This window comes from Cucumis sativus, chromosome 5 (assembly GCF_000004075.3).
Source record: "Cucumis sativus cultivar 9930 chromosome 5, Cucumber_9930_V3, whole genome shotgun sequence".
In the NCBI taxonomy this organism is placed as follows: Eukaryota; Viridiplantae; Streptophyta; class Magnoliopsida; order Cucurbitales; family Cucurbitaceae; genus Cucumis; species Cucumis sativus.
In genome coordinates this window covers 2,774,331-2,794,796 of record NC_026659.2, presented here as the reverse complement: position 1 = coordinate 2,794,796, position 20,466 = coordinate 2,774,331, and the positions used below count along the sequence as shown (strand labels likewise).

Below are 20,466 nucleotides of genomic sequence, written 5' to 3'. Positions count from 1 at the left end.
TTAAGAAACGAAACAAAGCCATAACCAAACCAATATATATATGTATATATTTTGTTTTGAAGTATACAAAGAAGATGCCGTGAAGGTATTGAAAGAAAGACAGAAGAATAGGAAATAATTTGGATTTATTTTTTGAAAAATGAAAATGCAAATAATTTGGAAAATGAATGTGATTTAAAATTATTAATGAATTGGGAAATTTTGAAATGTTGAGCCAAACATGAGGGTCTCGTATGAGATAAAAAGTGGTACTAAATTTAAACACCATAGAATGAATGAAGAAAAAAAATTTAGGTCTAATTTTTATTTGGTTTAGGACTTAAGGATGATTGATAGTTTTACTGCTGTCTTTCTTCTTGATATACTCTATTAATTGAAAGGAGCCTTTTCCTTTAGATAAGCAAAAGTTAAACAATAAAATAAGTAACAACAAGCGAATTGAGGGACAAAGGAAATGAAGAAGGGAAGTTAAAAGAGTTTGAAGAAAATAGAGAAAAATGAGAAATTTCATACTATGGTCAGTTTAGTAAATATTCAAACTAACCTCAACCATCAATGAGTAAAAGTCAGTTGATCTGTTTTATTCTTAAAATTTTCTTTTAAGAATAAAATATGATTTGAAGTTTTTCCAGTCCTAATAGAACCATTGGAATTTTCATTTATTAAACCATCTAAATATGATTGTTTTACCATCAGAATGTAGAGATAATTGTGTACTGTATTTTGTAGAAACCTTTTAGTAGAAGATATAGCATTTTGCTTAGTACACAGACTGACACAAATGTATATATATAACAGGTTATGATCACAACTAAATATCTAACACTTTTAATCTATCTATCCACATATATACATATTTGCTTGGTATTTGCCAAAACTATACTATGATTGCATTGTAGAAAAGGGAGGTACAACTTTGTATCTTACAATAAAAGTAGAACTAAAACAAAAAGAACTTACCATGACAACCTATTCAATCAACGTAATCATCATCATTCATCAGTTAATAAAAATAAATAAGAAGTTACAAACCTATTGATCTTCAATCAACTGAAAGAAGCTCTAAATGACCCTTTTATCTAAAGACAGAATAAAATCACATAAGAGTCGACCTGGTTTGTGCCTTTTGAACATATTACCATTGTGATCCATTCCAAAGATTTTTCTTTTTGAGCTGACTCGGGGCAGTGATCATCGTTATCCTGTCATCTGTATCAGATCGATAGCGAAAAGCTTTATTGTATTACAGAAAAGAATGTCGTAACTCAAGTTCACCAGTTGATGGATCAAAAGATGCTTCGATGGCAGCAGAGCAGCATTCGATGCCCTCACCAGAATCTCGAGGTCCAACTGCCACAGGGTCAGCAAGAAGCTTAACTCCTTGCTTCCAGTATCTTTTATCTGAATCAGTTTACGACATGAAATGAGAAGCAGTTAAATCACCATCAAAACAAGTCAGTATCAGGGATTTCTTTAGACATTGAAGGGTTGGTACCTGGGCCTGTGGATATGACAATGGAGTTCTTTGAATCTATTAGCCAATCAATCCACAGTACAATTCCATGACATATTCCAGCCTTGGTTACCTTAACCTGAAAGAAAAACATCAATGCTGATTATACATAAATGAAGTATCCTCCAAATTCCTCTGGATTCGTATGCTTGTAGTTGAGATTGCTACCTATGATTATACTTCAAGATAGTGGTAAGAAAAATGGGGTCTATTTGATAACTATGGAGTCTTGAGGCTCTATTTCTTTGCAAGTCTGGAGTAAGCTTTTACATTATTACACTTTAAGAGACTTGTCACTTTTGCTTGGAGTCTATATTTAACTAGGGTGTCTTGACGTCTACTTGCATAATTACACTTTTGCTTACTCGAGACTAACTTTAAGAGACTAAGAATTTTAAATTATTAAATCCCATTTGACAACTTTTTTCCTTCTAATTTTGAAAATTCAGCCCTCGTTCCCAGCTCATCCTGTTCAGATACAAGCAGTGCCATCCAAGAGTGGGATCTTATCATACTAAGGTAAAGAACACCCTATGAGTGTCGTCGGAAAGGTCTCATCAAAAAGGAAGAAGTGTTACCTAGCTTACTCTTGGAGTCTTGCTCTTTGAAACTCTTATGATAACAAGACCAAACACTACTTTGATCGTTTTACTATCACTTTCTTGCTTTATTGCCTACTTAAACCATTTTCATACACAGAAGGAAAAATTTGATGACTTAAAATTGTATCCATAATTATTTGGTATTTAGGTTTTAGTTTTTGAAATTAACCTTATAAACACATTTTTCACCTCCAAATTTCTTGGTTTGTTATCTATTTTTTTTACCAATGTTTTCAAAAACAAGAGAAGTTTTGAAAATTAAAAAGTTATTTTTAAAAACTTGTTTTTGTTTTTGGAGTTTAGCTAAAGATTCAACTCTACTTATGCGATAGACACTAAATATGCTTAATTATATAGAAAAACAAATGGTTTTCAATCGGAACCATAGTTTAAAAGAAATTGATTTCTCAAACTTGTTCATAAATAGAGTCGAAAATAGAACATCTGAATGGGTTTGGAGGAAATTGTTATAAAATGGACTAAGTTATCTGCGTGCTAGCTTGAACGAGTTTGTTTGGAAGGTATTACATTTTTATAGGTCTTCTGTCCCTTTTTTTCTAAAAGAGGAAATTATATCTACTTTCCTACTCCTCAGATAGCCAAAAGCACTTTTCACAAGGGGCAACTTGATCCTCTTTTTCAAGTTCAAAAACAAAAAAGGAACTTTATTTTCTTCTTGTCCTCTTTCTACATGAACTCTTGGATTCAGAAACATACAAAGAAAGAAATTGTCGCTCCTCTCATACAATTTTATTTATTGAAGAATGTGAGTTTAACGGGATACTTGAAGAACCATTTAGATTTAGAACCCGGCTACTCAAACATAGAAATTAAATTAACAAATATACTCAAAAGCCAAAAATCAGACAAAATGGGGATGAAAAGTATCAATACCTGGCTTTTCCCACTACAAGGACTTATTGGTTTTGAGAAATCAAACTCCATCAATGTAAATATCTCACTGAGTTCCTGAGTTTTCAAGACAGTTGCACCAATATCAGTGTTATTGACATTCTTTTTCTTTTTCAAGAAAGCTCTATTGTTTATGTTTTAAACAAGTTAACCTCATGTTCTCCACATTGCCAGATGTAGAAAGCCAGAAATGGGCCTTCTTGTCCTTCAGGTGACTTGCCACAAGCTCCCAATGTGTCATTTGTAACAGAATGATCAAAACCTTCGATTGTTCCCAATCGACGGCGGCTGCTCCATAGATCCTTGAAACAGCATTGAACAAGTATACTGAGAACTTCCATTGAATAACAAAGACAACTTCAGTCAGGATCACGCATTGTTAAGGTAAAGAGAGATCTTACAGGCAATGACATGAAACAAGCTCTCAATATGCCTTTACTAGGCATTATTAGCACATCATCAGATAGGACCGGATCGAGCATCGTTCTTTCCTTCCTGGAAAACAATTTAAAGAAGTTAAAGACAACTTAGTGGAATGAAGTTATGCTGATTGATGGAGCCAGCCAACAATGACGAAAACTTAGGTTTGGTAACGAGGGTGGAAGCCACCAACAGCAAGTTGTGCTTTTGAGTTGAAGTGAATTATTTTGTGTTAATGGATTAGAAAGCCATGCATCTCATATAGGACATGCCTAGATATTTTGAGGAGACAGCATTCTTTTGCTGGAACTAAGGCAACATGGCAGTTTAATGCAAAGATGGTCGAACGCTGCAGTAAGAACTAGATTTATATAAACATGCATTCAAACATGAAATCATGATCCTAAACACGTTGAGTAGAGTAAGAATTATCAATATCATAAAGAAACCACCTGCTCAATATTGCCAATAAGCATCTAGGTAACAAGTCTTTGTGATCTCTAACATCTAAAAGATGAAATTGCATTTCTGAGCAAATTTCTTACCAAAACCGCAGGTTGTGCCATGGGAGTGCATTGTCATTTCCGTAGTAGAATGGTTCACTGATAAGCAAGTCGACCTAAAGATTGAACAAAAATCGATAATGAGAAACTTATGTGGAGCAAAAGATTCAAACTCAAACACTCTAAAATATATCGAATTACACTTTCCAATAAAGCATACATCATGGTATGAAAAAGGGGGAAAATGCAAAGTAGGCCAGTAAATCTATTACCTTTTTCTCAAATGTATCGTGGATGGTCAAGCACGATTTCCTCTTTTCAATAACTTTTATGCTATCCATACAGATACCATTTACACGAGAAACAGCCTGCAAATACTTGGTACCCTTTTCCCGAATCCCAGGAAACAATGACAAAACAAGCGTTTTTTTCGAAAGGCAAGCAACCATAAGCGTCAAGAAAACACTATCATCTGCAATCATGCATGCAGAGGGAGCTCTTCCCTGCAACTGCAAAGGTTTCAAAGATGACGATAACAACAATGAGGTTCAGAAGATAGCAGAGCTCAAGTATAAGGAGGTATGTATATGAGCATGGTGCTTAAATTGATATGCTATGTGCTAAAGAAAGGGGGGGAATGAGAGTGGTGGAGAGAGAGTTATCATACCGCAGTTTTTATTGCCGTTAACATTGCAAGTCTCCATTCTCTATCTCCATAAACTGCAATTCTTTCTGGTGGCAGTATGAGTTTAAAATTCTCGGCATTGACACCATGCTTCAAAATCTCACCTCCTGGAATTTGAGCCTTCAGATGATATGAGAAGGTAGTATCATTATGAGAAGCACATAAATGAACCTTTTCTTCCTTGGATATTGACACACCATTGCCTGGGATAAACCAAACACACTGTTTCCAATGGTCACACCAGTCACCAGCTCCTGTTGAAGTATGGAACAAGCTTAATCACTCTGTCAATCTTCGAGCAATAAACCATGTAGTCTGAGTGTCTAGTATATACAGTTCAATTGACATGTGAGGTTTGAAATGGTACGATAAGCACAAAGCAGCAAAATGTCCTGCTGGTTCAAAAAACAAAGGTCCTGCTGTTAATCATTCAACTCATTGTCTACGACTCACCTGCATTATAAGGTGGACTTATCCACTTCGGGGCAGTAGAATAAAAGATTGTTCCTTCACGATCAAGCTGCAGCGTCCACCTACAGAAAAATATTAGAAATCAATCATAGTGGTTCAGTGAAAGAAGTTTGGCAGAAAATAACTATCACAAAATAACAACAAAGCGGTTACCATGAAACTACAGCATGAACTCTACCACTGTCAGTTGCCTTGACATGCACCTCATTTTCAGCATGACTCTCTGGACGTTTCCAAAAATCAAATTCGAAAACTCTGAAGGGTTCTGAGAGCTGGATGAATCCTGAAAAAAATAGTAATAAAACCACTTGAAGATTATGAGAGTCAGGTCAGATTTTAGATCATTACCAGCTTTACTTCATTGGCAATCGCATCACAATGCATTGCATATTGCTGTGGCTTGACACATATGATAGGATCCCCTACTGGAACAAGATGGATGCCATCACATGCTTTTGCTTCATTGTTACGTAAATCATGAAGCTTCCACAAGTATGTGCTCTCAACCAGCTGAAAATGACACAAACAAAGAGAAACAGTTTTTATTGCTGTTAAGGAAACTGTGAATGCAAAAGAGTACAAGTCCTAGACTGCATAGTTTTTATTTTTATTCTTCTTTATAGGAAACAATAACCATTTCATTGATATGCTGAAATAAACAGAAAAGGTCCATACTTCATAGTTTGACATATAATAATATGAAGTCAAGAAGAAAATGAAACTTCCGTACAAATAATATTAAAGCTTTTGAAGCAAGGAAGGGCTTTTTAAATACCTGACCATATATGGTTGCTCTGTATGGCACAGTCAGTGGATTTTCCACTAAAAGTTTGTCATGTGCATGCTGTAAGGTCGGTATAAGCCCCTCACCTAACAGTTCTGAGTCCAAAATCTCACTAACCTTCAATTAATTGGCAGATTCAATCATTGAAAGGGCAAAAAGTAACTGAAATATTCAGAATTCACAAAGGAAAGTCGAAGAAACTATTTATTTCCATAAGCTGCCTTGAAAGATATCCTATATATCAATGACATTTTAGTGGACAAGAAACTCGACAAAAAGACTGAGTAAACAAACAAAAGTAGATGAAACAGTCCAAAGATAGTGAGAAACAATTCAAAATTTCTTTGTTTGTCTTCCTCTTGAGTCTGAACAGCTCAAAATTTCTTTGTTTAGTCACCTTCTAAATGTATGATTTTGAATATCTTGTAGTTTACAGGGTTCACAAAAGAAAGAGGAAGAGAGTTTGAATGTAAATGATACTCACAAGGGCATCAGCTCGAGAAGTAAAATCAGCACCAAACTGAAATTCATCAGAGCGTTTGTTAATAACTTTTACTTTCCTTTCCATTCCATTAAGACGCAAGACTTTCCTCATCAACTTCACCATTGGAAGATAAGATTCACAAGCCGTAACCATTCCCTTGCAATCACCTATGACAGAGTCCATTGCTCGTGCAGCCATCATTGATAGCAAACCAGTTCCAGCACTGGAAATAGTAAATTAATAAAAAAGTCAGCAAAACCCATAAAAACCATTTGCACCTGAGCAATTACTTGCACTGATTTCACCTGATGAATGAACTCACAATATACATTGACATTTTCAAAATTAAATTTCATAAAAGATAAAACAAAATTTAATCAACTGAAAAAAACCCACAAGCACACAAAAGCATAAAACAGTAACTTCAATAAGATCAACATCTTCTCTTCATCAATTTCAAAGCAAGAAGGCTCAAAACAGAACTAAAAAAATACCCAATATCAAGAACATGGCAAGGCTTTGATATAGTCTTATCAATGGCTTCACAAAACGCTCTGTTTCTAGTGGAATCATTGAGCATATCCAAATATGAAGTTGTCGCCAAAAGGGGTTTCTGAGAATTCTCTGGAACTCCTTCAGCCTCTTCTTCGATGACTACCCACTCCGAGTTACCGGTAAGTGGATCAAACCGTAGCTGGAAAAGGCGCTGAGTTGACTCAGAACTCATGGTTCGAGCTGCAGAAAACTTGAAGGGATTGAATGATTGAGGGGCCAAAGTAAAAGGGGTTGTGGTAACAAGATGAAGAATGCCAAACAAGGATCTGGGCACTAGAGAAGTAGCCATGAGAGACTGAGAAATATAGAGCTCATAGTCATTTGGAAAATTTGGGTTGCGGAAGCGGCGCCTAAATTGGAATTAAATAAAATTAATGAAGAAATAAAGTTCACGTTTTTCCTTTTTCTTAGTGCATAAAGTTCACATTTTGCTATATAAATTATACTGTATAGAAGCCCCAAAAAAGAGTCCTAACATGAATTTTTCCCACATCAGTTAAAATTATAAAATTACCTTTAATTTTCATTGTGCTATCTTCCTCTTTCCAAATTTTTCTTTTGCCATTTTCTTCTAGTTGCAGTGATGTTGCTAGCATCAAAGATCAAATTGATTGAATATATCAGTGAGTGAGGTGTCAAAGTAGGATCAAAACGTCAATTGTATGGGGTAGTTAGGACGTAAGAGAGCAAGAGAGAAAAAATGAATGAGATCAAAATGGGTGAGAGCGCAAGAGAAGATCAAGTTAATATAAGTGTAATTAAAGATTGTTATTTGAGTTATCTTTAGTTTGGTTTGATTTATTGACTGTAATGGTTAGTCTTTATTTACTCTTGAGTTGATCTTCATTGTTTTGAGGAGAATGAGTGTTGTAAGAATGATACAATCCAAGGAAATCAAGATGGATGAGTGTTGGTTATATTATTGACGAGATTGAAGATTGAGGAAGAAGAAATCAAGAGCGAGAGCAAAATGTCCCATCGTTATACATCATGTCAATAATACCAATATTAAAACTTTAAAAAATAGATGAGAAAAAACTCGTTTCAGCCCCAATATTTTGAGTCATTCCTCCAATTATCTGTTTATTGATTTATTTGTTTAAGGGAAATTTTCCCTTTATATCAATTTTCATTTTTCATCCTAACTATTCCGAATCGATAGCTATTTTGCATCAAGAAGCTCCGCTGCAAATAGGGAAGTTGGTTGGAGAATTTTGTGAAAAGCAAAAATGGCAGCAGCAGCAGCAATTTCATCTTGTATTTTCTGCCAGAAAGCTTATAATTCTACCGCCAACAGCCTTCTTCATTTTGTCTGCTCCTTTCGTTTCTCTGATTAAAACCATTTTTCTTGTGCTTCTTCTTCTTCTTCTCTTATACCGGCGATTGAATGAAGCGTCTCTGATTAAGTATATCGGATTCTGCAGGATGAGAGAGTTGTTGCTTTTGAAGATATAAACCCTTCTGCTGTCAGGTATTTTGAACGGAACCTCTTAATCTATAGAATGAACCCTTTTTTCTAGCGTTTGATTCAGTTTTGCTATAGATATGAGGCTTCTGAGATATCTTCTGGGTTAATTTCATCTTCATTTTTTCATTGATTTAGCTTCTTTAGGAAAAAAATCTTCTACTTTTGTATACCCATTTCGTCGGTTGCTTGATATTCAATGGACAATCTACATCTAGACCTGGATAGCAAATACCAATGGCGGCAGGAAAAATTTAGAAAGAGGCAATGTTTTAGATCTTTGGGCAAAAGTAATGCTAGACGGACTTATTGTTAAGGGTCTTTTACATTTTAAGTTCTGAACTGCCCCAAAATATTTCCAGATACAAGGTTGACAATGTACATTCTAGGATGTCATTATCAATTGAAGTCCTTGATAATCTGCTGAGTTCAAGAGCTCTTGTCGCTTATTTCGATCATACTTTTTTATGATTCTTCCACTTGTTGGTTTTTAACATTTATGACCTGTTTGTAGTAGGTTCTCAGTGGCCATCTACGACCTTCGTGAATTGCCATCTCGAAGGTGTTGAGGATGGCCTCTATAAGGCCACTAAATGGTGAGTGTCAATTGCCATTGTGGATTCTGTAAAATCTGGAAAGAGATATATGCATCACGTACTAAGAAACAAAGAAATAGTGGGTTCATTGTCATCTTTTGATTTGACTCTCATTTTTCAATCGTTTGTGTTTCTTCTGTTCGAGTCATTTACAAGAATTGGTCAACTCATTTTCAATCCTTTGATTTGTATTAGGATGCACTAGCAATTTCCACCACAAAAATGTTAGATGCAATTGATCTTCTGTTATTAAAGGCATCTATAAAACATTCTTACTTCGGATTGCCATTTTGTAGGCATTTCTTGGTAATTCCCAAGGAGCACATTCCCACAGTTAGGAATCTCCAGAGAAGAGCTGAAGATTACTCACTTGGTAATGTAACCATTGTTAAATGCAATTCATTTATGGTTTTTTGTTTAACGAAAGGGACAGGGGGAGGCAATGGGTGGGGGAACAAGTCCTTGAAAAGCAAGAGATATAGTTGCATGATATAATTGATAAAATCTATTGGTACCTTTTTGTCTGCATTAAACCTTACCATATTCTCTCCTTCCTTCGACCTCCATTTTTGAACCCTCTCATTCTCAAAGCTAGCCTTGGGGTGGGAAAAAAACTGCACGAAAATGAGTAGGCCATAATGCTCAACGTGGTCTTGACATTCCCGTTTTGAGAAAATAGTAAAGATTAGATATGCAAGCAAATTTCTTCCTTTCTTTCTGAAGGAAAAAAAACCCAGGTGTTATATATGTGTCATGGATCTAGACTAGAGTCGCACCTTCTAAAACACAAGGGTTTTCTTTTGTTTGTTAAGAAACTGAACTTTCATTCAAAAAAATGAAAGAATACAATGGATTACAAAAAACAAGCCTGAAAAACATGAGTTCAACACTAACTACGAAAAGAGACTCAAATTCAAAGGAATAAGGCTGGTATCATAACTACAAAACGGTCTAGTGACCAGCTCCCAACCAGAAGCATTAAAGCTCGCAGACGTCCTCTCTAGATTTCTCCATATCCCTTAAAACTCTGCTATTAGGCTCCAACCAAGTACCCACAAAATAGCAAAGGAACTCTCTTGTCACAACATTTTTCCCTTCCTCGGGGAGCAAATGCAAAACCATCTTCTCCAACTAACAACACCCATCCCTGATACGAGCCCCACTAACCTCAAAAGAACTCCACCAACAATCCCAAAGGCAGTTTGTGAAATGACACTCCACAGTAAATGACTTAGATCCTCCTACTGCCTCCCACAGAGATTGCATTTTTAAATCTTTGGTCTGCTTGCTAATTCTGATAATGACTTGCTTATTTCTGTGTGGATTATTTTTAGCAGTAAGTCACATGTTGGAGGTGGGGCAGACACTTCTATCCCAAGATTCACCTCAATTAAAGCACAGGTACACTGAATGATAACCACTCTTCAAAACCATTATGTTGCTAGTCTTCAGCAAGTAAACGGTGTTTGTATTGTGTACTCTTCATTCAAATGCTAAAGCAGGGTAAAACTAAAGAAAACATGGATTTCAATGAATTAACAATGTCTCACATTCTCAATCCTTTCATATGTTTGGTTTATAATATCCCCACTTGGGCTGGTTTGTGCTTGCAACATATTATTGTGGAAACTTATAAAAATTGTTAATGTTTGCATTACCTTATGATAATTCATTGTGAACACTTCTATTAGTGTTGAAAAGCTACTTTAAGGGCATAGTACCTGATCGCAACTTAGTTCTTTCTTCCAAGGTGGACCAAGTGATGAATAATGTACTGTAATTGTGAATTCCTGCGAGTTTTGTTGTTCAAGTTCTACTACAAACTTTGTCTAGTGCGAAAGGATATCTTAGTTTCATTTCCTACATGGCATGATGGAGAATCAGAGATAGATCGCCTTTCTGTTCAGCAGAACGGATATAGGATCGATACCTGAAGAGAAGATTATCTTCTGGTCAATAGACTTTGGGCAAAGAAAAAGGAGTCTTGGTTCAGTTAATGATCAGGAGGTAGAAAGTGAGTTAACAAACTTGAATAAAAGAAATTTCACATCACATGTAAAGATAGTTTCCAGGCATTTCTTGGAATCTGATTCAGCATAACAGGTAATGAAAACTAGAGGCTTCTTTCCAAGGGGAAGGGGTGTGGATGACACTGAGAAACTTTGGCTCCAATGAAATTCCAGAGTTGAATTCATGAGTTGTTCTGATTTGGATTTCTTTGAAAGGTATTGATATAGGAATGACATTGGGACAAGATTAGGAATGTTATTAGGATTTTAAGAGTATATTAGTATTTAAACCTTCTTTTTACTACTGACATGAAATACTAAATGCTTCACAGTTCTGCTTTCAACTCTACTTTTAGTTCTTATATTTTACTTTAGAACAGCATGATTCTAAAATTGATGCTTCTCTTCTCTTTCTCTGCAAGATTTGGCTTCCATCAGCCACCGATGAACAGTGTCAATCACTTACATCTCCATTGTTTTGCTCTTCCTTACACACCCAGGTAACCAGTTTCTCAGTCTTATCAATGTGAAATTTGATACTATTTCTTTCAACAACAAAATTCTGAACCGAAACGGGGCAGCAAACAGGTGGAAGTTTGCAAAATATTTATCATTGGGATCGATCGGATTCATTGAAGCTGAGAAGTTGTTGGAGAAAATAAAGCCTTAGCTCACACACCAGATCACTTCAACAGTAGTGGGTATGTCTCCTCTATGATTGTTCACTGTTATAGAGAGAAGAAAAGTTTGATATCTCCAACCAAAGTTAAGGCATCTATTATGAGTGTATTGCTTCATTGATTCAAAGTTTTGTGTCAATCTCTACAGGAATTGTTCTTTTAGTATTCACTGGAAGAAAGGCTTTGTTTTTATTGCTTCTGATTCAGGAAAGGGACCAATGGCTAGCCTTAAATTATCAAGATTCTTTCTTTTATTATTAATTTTATTTTGTAGTAGAATGAGAAGTAAAAGATGAATGTGTAAATGAGTAATCAATGTACAATTGCTCATATTTTCTCCCTTGGAAGAATATTTAGTTTCCAGGAAGTGTGAGTTTGGTATAATTTATTAAGGGAAGTACTCTGCAAAATTAGTTTGGAAAATAAAGAAGCATTTTAAAAGCGATTTGTAGTTTAAATTAAATCATTTTTTAATAGAATTCTATGTATATTTGCACTAAGATTTTGTAAGATGATTATAATTTGTGAATAGCCCTTTCACTTGTTATGAAAAGGTTAAAAAGTTATCATCTTCATTCAAAAGGTGGATTATGATGTTTATGCTAAAAATGACTAATGTTTTGAGTATATTTTCATTAAAATTTAGGAATAAATTTGTAATTTGACCAAAAGTATTGTTATAATCCAAACAACCATAAGCATATTTAGAAATGTTTCATTTATAAGAAATTGCATGATTGCATGTATAGTAATTTCTTCAATAAAAATCACGAACCATTAATTAAGTTGCCAATTGTTATCATTCGTTTTTATTTTTCTTTCCAAATTAGGCAATTTACATAATTGGGAAATGAGTTAAAAATCATGGAAATCATAATAATAATAATCACTGATTCAAATAAAAAATTTCCATACAAAATCACATCAAATTCACCTTTTCTAATTTAAACCTTATTTAGAACTAATGTGGAATAACTTCTTCATTTTAATTTGAAAAATTGTTAAACACAAAATTTAAAATTCAAGGGGTCGTTAAACAATACCTAGAGCTCAAGTACTAATACTAGTATCATCGAAACCGAAAATCTTAACTAATATAAATTTGCACTATCAATTTTTAATTATCTCTTGCCCCTCAAGTCCATGGTTGTCGCCAACGAACCACCAACTCCCTCCCACCAACTATACCGATTAACTTTAACAATCATATGGTGCAAAAAAAATCACTTGGTGAAAATAAACGAAACTCTAACTTTAATTTTATTAGATTGTAGTGTTTAATAATCATATTTTATAGTAGTTTGACGTTAGTATAAACACCTTGAAAACATCATTAGAAAATGTAACCAAACAAACAAGTACTTTTAATATAAACATTTTTTTAAAAAATGTCTAAACAAATATGACTTTTTGAATAAAAAATTTTCCAATCCAAACACAAATTTATCTCATTTTAGTAGGTCAAGAAGTACTGTGATTACAAAATTAAGTAACTATATAATGGGTGAAAATTATTAGAATAATAATGAAGTATATAACAACTTTTAACAAAATCAAATCTAATCTGTTAGGTAAATCTTTCTAAAAATTTTTTTGCTATATTTTGAATCTAATTTGAAAAAATTTCCAAACCTATTTTGTGTTTGCTATTTGTACTAAAAAAAGGGAGAGGAAGCCCAATGGGCCGGGAGAGGGAGGCCCATGAAAAAGGAAGGAATGGGTAAATAAAGGGAAAGAGTTGTATTACTTGGTTCGTGCGGCACGTGTTTTGCTTCTTCCTTCTCTTGTCTGCAGCACGTTCGCCATTGTTGCTCCTCTCTTTTCTCGATCTGTTCCCGTAACTTTCTCTCAAGCAAACTCATTTCCAGATTCTTTTTCTTCTATCCTCTCTTCAATTTCATCTTCTTCCCCTCCTTTTTTTTAATCATTATTTTGTGATCCTGCTTCACTCTTCTCAACAATGAGTACGGGAGAACTCCTCAGCATCGAACCTCTCGAGCTCAAGTTTCCCTGTGAGTTCATCCTTTTTTTCTTCTTTTTTCTCCTAGATTTCCTTCTTCTGGATCTGTAATCTTTTGCGGGATTTTATTTCATTTCGGCTTAATTTGTTTTTTTTTCTCTTTTGTTTGTTTCTTTCTCTTAGTCGAATTGAAGAAGCAGATCTCTTGTTCCCTTCAATTGTCTAACAAGACCGATAGCTACGTTGCATTTAAGGTGTGGGTTTTGTTTCTCTCTGTTTGAATTCTTTTGGGTTCGATTCAATCTCTGTGATTTGTGTAATTGATCTTTTCTACTGTGAAAATACCTTGATACTCGTAGTATTCAGCTGTTTTGGATTTGGAAATGTAGGCGTTTGAACTTTCTTTTCTTATTTCTTTTCCTTTTCTCTCTTGATGTATCATTTTTGCGCCAGATCACGTTGTGAACTTTGTTAATTTCGTCGATTTTGTATTAGCTTGTGTTGATTAATTTGTTCCACTATGCTTTTTTGTCTACTTAATGTGAAATTGATCCTTTTCTAGGTGAAAACTACGAACCCTAAAAAGTACTGTGTTCGCCCAAACACTGGAATTGTCTCGCCACGGTCAACATGCGACGTTATAGGTTCCAAATCCCAATATCAACTATCGTAATTTGTAGTTTTAAATTTTGAAATAAGTATTTTTGGTTGCTGATAAAGGAAGTACTTTGTTTTGTAGTCACCATGCAAGCCCAGAAAGAGGCTCCTTCTGATATGCAATGCAAAGATAAATTCCTCCTTCAGAGTGTTAAAACAGTTGATGGCGCAACCGCAAAGGATATCAATGCAGAAATGGTAGGTATAGTGTGATTGTTTAAAGCTTGTGGTTAGCATTAGCATTCTACTTATATTTATGGGCGTGGGGTTTGCAGTTCAACAAGGAGGCTGGGCATGTGGTCGAGGAATTCAAATTGAAAGTCGTTTATGTTTCTCCACCTCAACCACCTTCTCCAGTACCCGAAGGTTCTGAAGAAGGTTCCTCCCCAAGAGGTTCTGTATCGGAGAATGGAAACTTCAATGATGCTGACTTGAATACTGTGAGTAGTTTGGGTTCTCTTTTTTTCCTTTTCATTCTTCTACACTGTTGATTGACACACCTTCACCTTCTGTTTGTAGGCTACAAGGGGATATGTCGAACGGTCGGAGCCCCAGGATAAATCTGCAGAGGTAAAAAAATTGGATGGTTGTTGGTATACTGCAGGTGTTAAGTTTCTTGTCTGCAAATATATAGATGACTCTCTCTTTTCTTTTCTGTGAATCGGTTGCCTGATTTATGTGCATATCTTGTGGTGTATTTAAAATTGTCTCGCCCAAATTGCTATTTCTATTTAACTTTTATTTTATTAAATAGAATTTTATGCTAGAACTAGTTGACTTACTTGAGAAGTTTTTGGCGGATTTGTTACATGATAGAAGTATTTGTTTAGTAAGGATTACTCAAACTGGTTAGCTAGACTTTAAGCATATTTTATTGCATTATAATCTTAACTGAAAGCATTATGTTTCATTATGGAAGTTCTTAATGTTAACATATAGGTGGATGCAACTTCCTTTGCATAATATTTGTAATACTTGAAGATTTGCTTTTGAGATTTTGTTTAAACATTCTGAGTACTTGTTTTGCATGGATTTCATATGATAGTTCGGTCCCGTATATGATCTTTGACATTATTTCCTAACTTTAAAGGAACCAGTATTACATAACAGAAGTATTTTCATAACAAAATAATAAATTTAACATGATACTGCTATTGTTAATCTATGCATCCCGTTGGCATAATCTCGTCCCCAAGTATTGCAATATTGGGATAGAACTACCATGAATTGCCTAGGAGGGAAGAGGTAAACGTGGATTCTTTTTAGGCCATAAGTTCTAGCCAGGCCCGTCACCTTCAAATATTTTACCTTTTTTTCAGTGCCAATTAAAGAGTTAGGATAGGATATATCCACTTTGGAGAGAACCTTCCTAAACTGTTGACTTAAACGATTCTTTATCTAGGAAAGAATGATGCTATATTCTTGTCTTGTTGCTGTGCATTAAAACTGTCTCCAAATTTTCCTGGAAAATAATTGATTCTCTAAAGTATGTTTTATGCACTCAGTTCAGTTTGCTTGTTTGTTGAACATTGTCAAATTCCACAGATTCTCTTTTCCTTAGCATCACTATCCCACTAAGTTTTCTTGCACTTCTAATCAATCGTTAGCCTCTGTTCCCAAAGATGCCCAAGCTAAGCTCAGGACTTGGTGTCTGCCCCCCTTTTGACAATTGACAGAAACTTCTTCAGTCTTTCAACATATAATTTCTTTTCAGCTCTTAGGATGGAGTATGGGAAACTCCATACCTTTGCTTCAGGGTTCTTTGTTGAAACTTCATGAGTACCATAATTCATAGGTCCAAGGATCTTTGGATCTCGTTCTCCTTGTTCCTTTAAACAAAAATATTGTTTTTCTTTTTTGTTTGTGCAATGTTCTCAAACCTTTATCATGGTTCTCAGATGTTATTAAATTATTCAGCACGATCTAGATAGTTGGATTGGCTAAATCTTGGGAACTGCAGCTATTTGTATACGTTTTTGTGCGTTTTTGTGTATGCAATTGCTGTACTTTTTGCTTCTAGCAGGATGCTTATGCCGCTACTTAATATGTGTGCAGGCGAGAGCTCTCATAGCGAAACTAACAGAGGAAAAGAATAATGCCATGCAACAGTACAACAAACTTCGTCAGGAATTGGTAAGAAGAGGAATGATTTGACGAAGCTTCACTAGATGCAATTTTGCTCAAGAAGCTTCATATATGATTACATGGGAAACAACAACTTTACTTTTGAGATATACTTGCAAATACCTTTTGACTATTACGCAAATGAAAATATTTACTATAATATGTAACTTTCATTTTACGGTTGGAAATAAGATTATGATTCTCCTTTTTTGTGGAATATTAGACTATCAGGGCTACATTAGTTTCTTATGGTTGAGGTCTGCATTGTGCAGGAACTATTGAAGCATGATAGCAGGAAAAATGCAAGCGGCGTCTCCTTCCTGTTCGTCATATTTGTCGGATTGATTGGAATCGTCTTGGGCTATGCTTTTAAGAAGAATTGAGAATCTTTATGCAGCAAACTGGAATTTATATCATTATATTTTCTATGATGAAAGGGAAAAGGAACTACTAATGTTCAGTGGGTGGATCTGTAGCAAGTTTTAATTTGTTGAAGTAGCAAATTGTTAGGTGGTGTTCAAGAATTTGTAGTTGCTGAATTTGCAAGGTAGCACACACTCTTTCTGTAACTTAAAAGAGTTTTTTTTTCTTTCCTTTTTTTTCTTATTCCTTTCTATTTTTTTCTCCCTCAATCTCTCTCTTACCATCCATCTTGTTATATTTTGTGAAACTGTTGATTTAATAATTTTACATCTCCAATTGTTCAGCATCTCTTTCACCCAAATTTTCAACTTACTATTTTGGTTTTCCCTTCCAGTTTGCCTTTCGATTAGAATTGTCATCATAAATTAAAATAACATAGATGCTAATGTGCTTTGGTGTGTTTTTTTCTCGGATTTGATTTGTTGAATGAGTTAATTTAAGAAGTGAAAGATCAATGCAAGTTGGATGGCAAATTTAGGAAGTAAATTTGATCGACGTCAATAATGAACCAACTTGTCAACTCAAGAAAGAAATCAAACCTTACTTACCTAATTTTGAAGTTTGTACTTTACACTATAAACCAACTGACCGCTATAATAGAATTTCATTTTCCTATGGATCAACAGCTCAAAACATGATTGATAGTGATAATTTACCATTTAATTATGTCATTTGAACAATTGTATTTTAATTAGCTAGGACATTTGATAGCCTTCTTTACAAGGCAAATCACATGTTCTACTGATCACATTGACTTGTAATAACATCGACAATGTCACAAGTACCAACCGCATCTTGCTGCATGTCATGTTTTCAAGTTTGATACGATCGCTATTACAGTTGATATGGTGTATCTCAATGATGAACATTACCTTATATGTACACAAATCTTGTCCACGTGAATTCCAAACTACAAAATTCACATGGCCCAGATAAATTTCAGCCACAGTGTGATCAAGTTTTTCAAGATTCAGGAGGCCTTTGTTCATAAAACAACCCTGTTGAGATTTGGAAAGAGAGCAAATTCCGAAAGTCGGCCTCCTTAAAAAACTGAGCTAAAGCCAAGATAAAATCATTCGTGATCCAGAAAACCTGAGTCTTTATCTTCTGGATTTCCACCTGCATAGAAAGGAGTTCAAATAAAAATTAGTTTTTTTTCTCTCTAATCAATTCAATGAAGCTTTTCTTCTCCTAGCATGTTCATATGTTAAAATTAATCACATGTAGCAGAACCCATCAAAAGGGCCTAAATAATCTAGAATGCTAGGTGAATGAAATGTAGTGATACAATATGTTTCAACAAAATTGTGAACTTCAGAAAAGTGAATATTACTTTGTCGTATCTAACTGTTCTTGATGAATGTAAGAAACAGAACTTCTAGTTAGTTCTCATGTGGAATTGAACTTCTGGTTAGCTCTCTAAGTCCCTATCATCTGATATCAATTAGACTCTAGAATCCCATTAGAAGTTAAATACTCTGGTCTAAATATAATAATTGATGTGTCCGACTATTATAACCTAAAGTTAACTAGGAATCACTATTTCAAATAATCCTTCTTTGTTATAGTATCTACTATTTTCTACTCATCTCATTTGCTATTTCCTTTCAGCGCCTTGAACACTTTTATGTGACTTGAGAAATAACGTAACATGGACCCTCCAAAATAAAGAACAATGACAAGAACATTGTTGTTAGCTTAATATATGCTTACCTCCTGGAAGATGGATCTCCTTCCCTTGAAGCTATTCCACTCTTCCGGCTTCTCTCTGCGATTAAAGCACGCTCCCTTCCCTTCTCCTTCTGCTCTCGTTTCAGACGCTCAGCCCTCAATTCTTCCAATGTCTTTTTTTCTCCCTTCTTTACATTTCCACTCCCTACTCTCAACGATCCATCATTTTCGCCAGTCTCCGTGTCATCATCCTTGGTGGGCCTCTCAAGGTACCATGGCATTTTGACTCCTTTTCCAGCAACACCATAACCTAACTTATACTTCTCATCTTCAGGTGTGATAACCCTTTTTTCCACTTCTTCCTTCTTCATCCTCTTCTTCTTAGACCCATCTTCAACTCCCCCATTGTCTGAACCCTTAATTGGGTCAAAAATCTTGATGCCTTCAAATAGATTTATGTGACCAGGTTTCAGGTCTGTTTCTACTGGCTTTGAAGTGTCAATTACTGGAGCTAAACCCCGTGCAGTACGAAGCTGCTCGAGACGAAACTCAGCATCCCGTTTCCTAACCTGCTCACGTTTAAGCTGTTCTTCTTTGGCTGCAGCTTCTTCATCTCGCTTCACTTTCTCTCTGTTTTCGTAGTTGTAAACATTCCAACGCTTTTGGGGAAGAATATTTAAACCTCCATGACCTCCCATATCAACCAAAATCTAAGAAACTAAGATTATAATTCACCTGCAGGCTAACAATTTAAAAATAAGTGCCGGGAACAATAGTTAGATGCACAAGGCAAATTAACACAATTTCATACGAAAAAAAAAATTCGCCAAGCAACTTCCAGATATTCCCAGAAAGTAAAAAAGGGCGAAGGAACGAGAACGAGAACGAGAGCGAGAGACAAAATTAGGGTTTCCAAGGGAACACGTAATTGAATTTAATTTCAAGATTAGAAGAGAAAGTTGTTCATCCGCAACAGATTAGAAAGGATAGGGAAATTGGGGTGGGCGTCATAATCCATCTCGAAATCATAAATTCCAAACAGATCTAAACCAAACCAAATCAACAAAAAACAAAAGAAGGGGAAGAAAAAAACGATTCAACGCCGAAAAAATTAAAACAAAAGAAACGTAGATCAGAAAATGAAACAGAAGAGATGAAAAACCTAAGCTCGAGCTCCGGTGTTGAAGCTGTAACATATACTAGCGTTAACCGGCAGTGACGTCGGCGGTGGCCTGGACGTTGGCGGACAGGCTAAGGGGAAAGGGCGAGGAGAAGGTGAGAAAAGGCGCGCCGTGGCGTGGGGAAAACTAAGATACTTTTTTCTTTTTTGCTTTTGTTAAGTTCTTTTTAACTATAACTAATTTATTATTGTTATTAGAAAAATATCATTTTACCCCTAAAAAACATATATAAATTTAGACCATAAACTAATAATCAGAATGATTTAAATATTTATCTATGACCACGTGTAACATTCTAATAAATATTCGTTGACTCAAGGTTAAGTTTGTGAAAATTTAAAAGCATTTTGCAAGGACGAGAGGTTAAAGTACTCCCTTTAAAAGGAAAATATTAAAGATAAATGTGTCACGTTAGCTTTTCATTAATAATTAACAGATAAGTCGACAAAAAGGCCACAATGCTACCAATTACAAACCTTAGGATAAATTTGTTGTTGGAAAACTTATAATTCAAGAGCAATCTAAACCAAAAATATAAATTTCTAATTTCGTTAGCTTTGGAATTTCCCAAGGTTAACCATGTATTTAATGAATTAAATAAATGGATCATTTTTCTCAATATTGTAGTTATCAATTTCTAAATTTCTAATTTTGTTAGCTTTGGAATGTTTTTTACTTGAGGATTGACACAAACATGCAATGATTTTCTTTTCCTTTAAAAAAAAATAAAAAGTAAAAAGGTGAATTACCTCATTTTCTTTTCACCTATTT

General features: G+C 34.9%; 4 protein-coding genes across 11 annotated transcripts; 2 read left to right on the top strand and 2 right to left on the bottom strand.

Moving 5' to 3' along the window:
• Positions 1-867: 867 nt before the first annotated feature.
• LOC101204902 (protein arginine N-methyltransferase 1.6) lies at positions 868-7,556 on the bottom strand. The gene is made up of 15 exons (XM_004152355.3): positions 7,444-7,556; positions 6,869-7,279; positions 6,375-6,597; positions 5,882-6,007; positions 5,455-5,616; positions 5,260-5,378; positions 5,089-5,168; positions 4,618-4,889; positions 4,223-4,459; positions 3,993-4,066; positions 3,429-3,522; positions 3,180-3,329; positions 3,010-3,084; positions 1,496-1,592; positions 868-1,401 (listed from the first exon to the last, which is right to left on the bottom strand). Exons 2-15 carry the CDS (start codon positions 7,216-7,218, stop codon positions 1,244-1,246), a joined length of 2,217 nt encoding a protein of 738 aa, XP_004152403.1. The 5' UTR covers positions 7,219-7,279; positions 7,444-7,556; the 3' UTR covers positions 868-1,243.
• Positions 7,557-7,581: 25 nt separating this feature from the next.
• Positions 7,582-12,137, top strand: LOC101205151 (bifunctional adenosine 5'-phosphosulfate phosphorylase/adenylylsulfatase HINT4). 7 transcript variants are annotated; one of them, XR_004216823.1, is made up of 8 exons: positions 7,582-7,683; positions 8,354-8,400; positions 8,912-8,990; positions 9,287-9,363; positions 10,328-10,391; positions 11,422-11,499; positions 11,588-11,700; positions 11,828-12,124. XR_004216823.1 is itself a non-coding variant. In XM_031885807.1 (7 exons), exons 1-6 carry the CDS (start codon positions 7,630-7,632, stop codon positions 11,667-11,669), a joined length of 405 nt encoding a protein of 134 aa, XP_031741667.1. In that variant the 5' UTR covers positions 7,582-7,629; the 3' UTR covers positions 11,670-11,700; positions 11,828-12,124. The 7 variants fall into 7 exon arrangements, 3 of the variants coding, with proteins under 3 accessions (XP_031741667.1, XP_011654800.1, XP_004152404.1); XR_004216822.1 differs by lacking the exon at positions 7,582-7,683 and adding an exon at positions 8,167-8,239 and having other exon boundaries at positions 11,828-12,137; XM_031885807.1 differs by lacking the exon at positions 8,912-8,990 and having other exon boundaries at positions 10,325-10,391.
• A 1,289-nt stretch (positions 12,138-13,426) lies between these two features.
• On the top strand, positions 13,427-17,126 carry LOC101205394 (vesicle-associated protein 1-2). The gene is made up of 8 exons (XM_004152357.3): positions 13,427-13,691; positions 13,823-13,893; positions 14,202-14,283; positions 14,379-14,494; positions 14,572-14,736; positions 14,816-14,866; positions 16,352-16,429; positions 16,693-17,126. The coding sequence occupies exons 1-8, from the start codon at positions 13,640-13,642 to the stop codon at positions 16,801-16,803; spliced, it is 726 nt and encodes a 241-aa protein (XP_004152405.1). The 5' UTR covers positions 13,427-13,639; the 3' UTR covers positions 16,804-17,126.
• A 352-nt stretch (positions 17,127-17,478) lies between these two features.
• On the bottom strand, positions 17,479-19,878 carry LOC101205629 (leukocyte receptor cluster member 1 homolog). Of its 2 annotated transcripts, none has more exons than XM_004152358.3 (3): positions 19,677-19,878; positions 18,557-19,249; positions 17,479-17,962 (listed from the first exon to the last, which is right to left on the bottom strand). In XM_004152358.3, the coding sequence occupies exons 2-3, from the start codon at positions 19,210-19,212 to the stop codon at positions 17,944-17,946; spliced, it is 675 nt and encodes a 224-aa protein (XP_004152406.1). In that variant the 5' UTR covers positions 19,213-19,249; positions 19,677-19,878; the 3' UTR covers positions 17,479-17,943. The 2 variants fall into 2 exon arrangements, with proteins under 2 accessions (XP_004152406.1, XP_011654797.1); XM_011656495.2 differs by having other exon boundaries at positions 18,557-19,256; positions 19,677-19,877.
• Between the last annotated feature and the right edge of the window lie 588 nt (positions 19,879-20,466).

Bases quoted from the DNA above. Each gene is read 5' to 3' on its own strand.
- LOC101204902 (XM_004152355.3), bottom strand. From the start codon at position 7,218: ATGGCTACTTCTCTAGTGCCCAGATCCTTGTTTGGCATTCTTCATCTT. The intron at 5,617-5,881 runs GTATTTAAAAAG...TGTCATTTTCAG, and splicing joins GAGCAACCATATATGGTCAG to CTGGTTGAGAGCACATACTT. The intron at 3,330-3,428 runs GTAAGATCTCTC...TGCTGTTTCAAG, and splicing joins CTTGTTTCATGTCATTGCCT to GATCTATGGAGCAGCCGCCG.
- LOC101205151 (XM_011656498.2), top strand. From the start codon at position 8,159: ATGGCAGCAGCAGCAGCAATTTCATCTTGTATTTTCTGCCAGAAAGCT. The intron at 8,401-9,286 runs GTATTTTGAACG...GCCATTTTGTAG, and splicing joins ATAAACCCTTCTGCTGTCAG to GCATTTCTTGGTAATTCCCA. The intron at 9,364-10,324 runs GTAATGTAACCA...GATTATTTTTAG, and splicing joins AGCTGAAGATTACTCACTTG to CAGTAAGTCACATGTTGGAG.
- LOC101205394 (XM_004152357.3), top strand. From the start codon at position 13,640: ATGAGTACGGGAGAACTCCTCAGCATCGAACCTCTCGAGCTCAAGTTT. The intron at 13,894-14,201 runs GTGTGGGTTTTG...ATCCTTTTCTAG, and splicing joins ATAGCTACGTTGCATTTAAG to GTGAAAACTACGAACCCTAA. The intron at 14,737-14,815 runs GTGAGTAGTTTG...TTCTGTTTGTAG, and splicing joins ATGATGCTGACTTGAATACT to GCTACAAGGGGATATGTCGA.
- LOC101205629 (XM_004152358.3), bottom strand. From the start codon at position 19,212: ATGGGAGGTCATGGAGGTTTAAATATTCTTCCCCAAAAGCGTTGGAAT.